This window comes from Galeopterus variegatus, unplaced genomic scaffold, assembly GCF_000696425.1.
Source record: "Galeopterus variegatus unplaced genomic scaffold, G_variegatus-3.0.2 Scaffold24822, whole genome shotgun sequence".
Classification (NCBI taxonomy): Eukaryota; Metazoa; Chordata; class Mammalia; order Dermoptera; family Cynocephalidae; genus Galeopterus; species Galeopterus variegatus.
In genome coordinates this window covers 1-457 of record NW_007750933.1, presented here as the reverse complement: position 1 = coordinate 457, position 457 = coordinate 1, and the positions used below count along the sequence as shown (strand labels likewise).

Here is a 457-nt window from a genome sequence, read left to right as displayed (position 1 = left end):
GGCCAGTTCTCCTCTTATAATATGTTCCAGAATAATACCTGCCTCTGATAAAAAAGTCTCTTTATGAGTACTTGGGCCAGAAATACCCTTATCACCAAGAATTTATCTATAGAAGAAGGAACTTCCCAGAGAGTCCGGATGTGCGATTCCTACCCTTTGAGATCTTGTCGAAGCTCGTCAAAGTTTAACTTGCCCCCAGCTTGCCGCAGGCTCTCTGAAATGTCATCCACGGTATTTTTTTTCAGTTTTAATTTGACCAAGGCTTTATGGTAGCCCTATTGGAAAAAAAGACTTGGTTGAATTTATTCTCATTTTGTATTTGCTTTACCTTCCATTTGCAATAGTAACTAGTAATATTATAAATAGGAATATTACAAGCCCAGTGCTGGTGTAAGTTTGTTGGAAATAAATTGAAATGTAGGGGGGACATAGAATATAAGTAGTAGAATTGTAGAAA

General features: G+C 37.2%; 1 protein-coding gene across 1 annotated transcript in view; it reads right to left on the bottom strand.

The window, feature by feature from the left end:
• Positions 1 to 275, bottom strand: part of LOC103583613 (polycystin-2-like) — a gene marked incomplete at its 5' end in the record, with an annotated part of 2,212 nt that extends 1,937 nt beyond the window's left edge. The window contains one exon of the mRNA XM_008564881.1: positions 154 to 275. Coding sequence (XP_008563103.1) covers positions 154 to 275 — 122 coding nt within the window. The remainder of the gene's footprint in view (positions 1 to 153) is intronic.
• Positions 276 to 457: the final 182 nt, after the last annotated feature.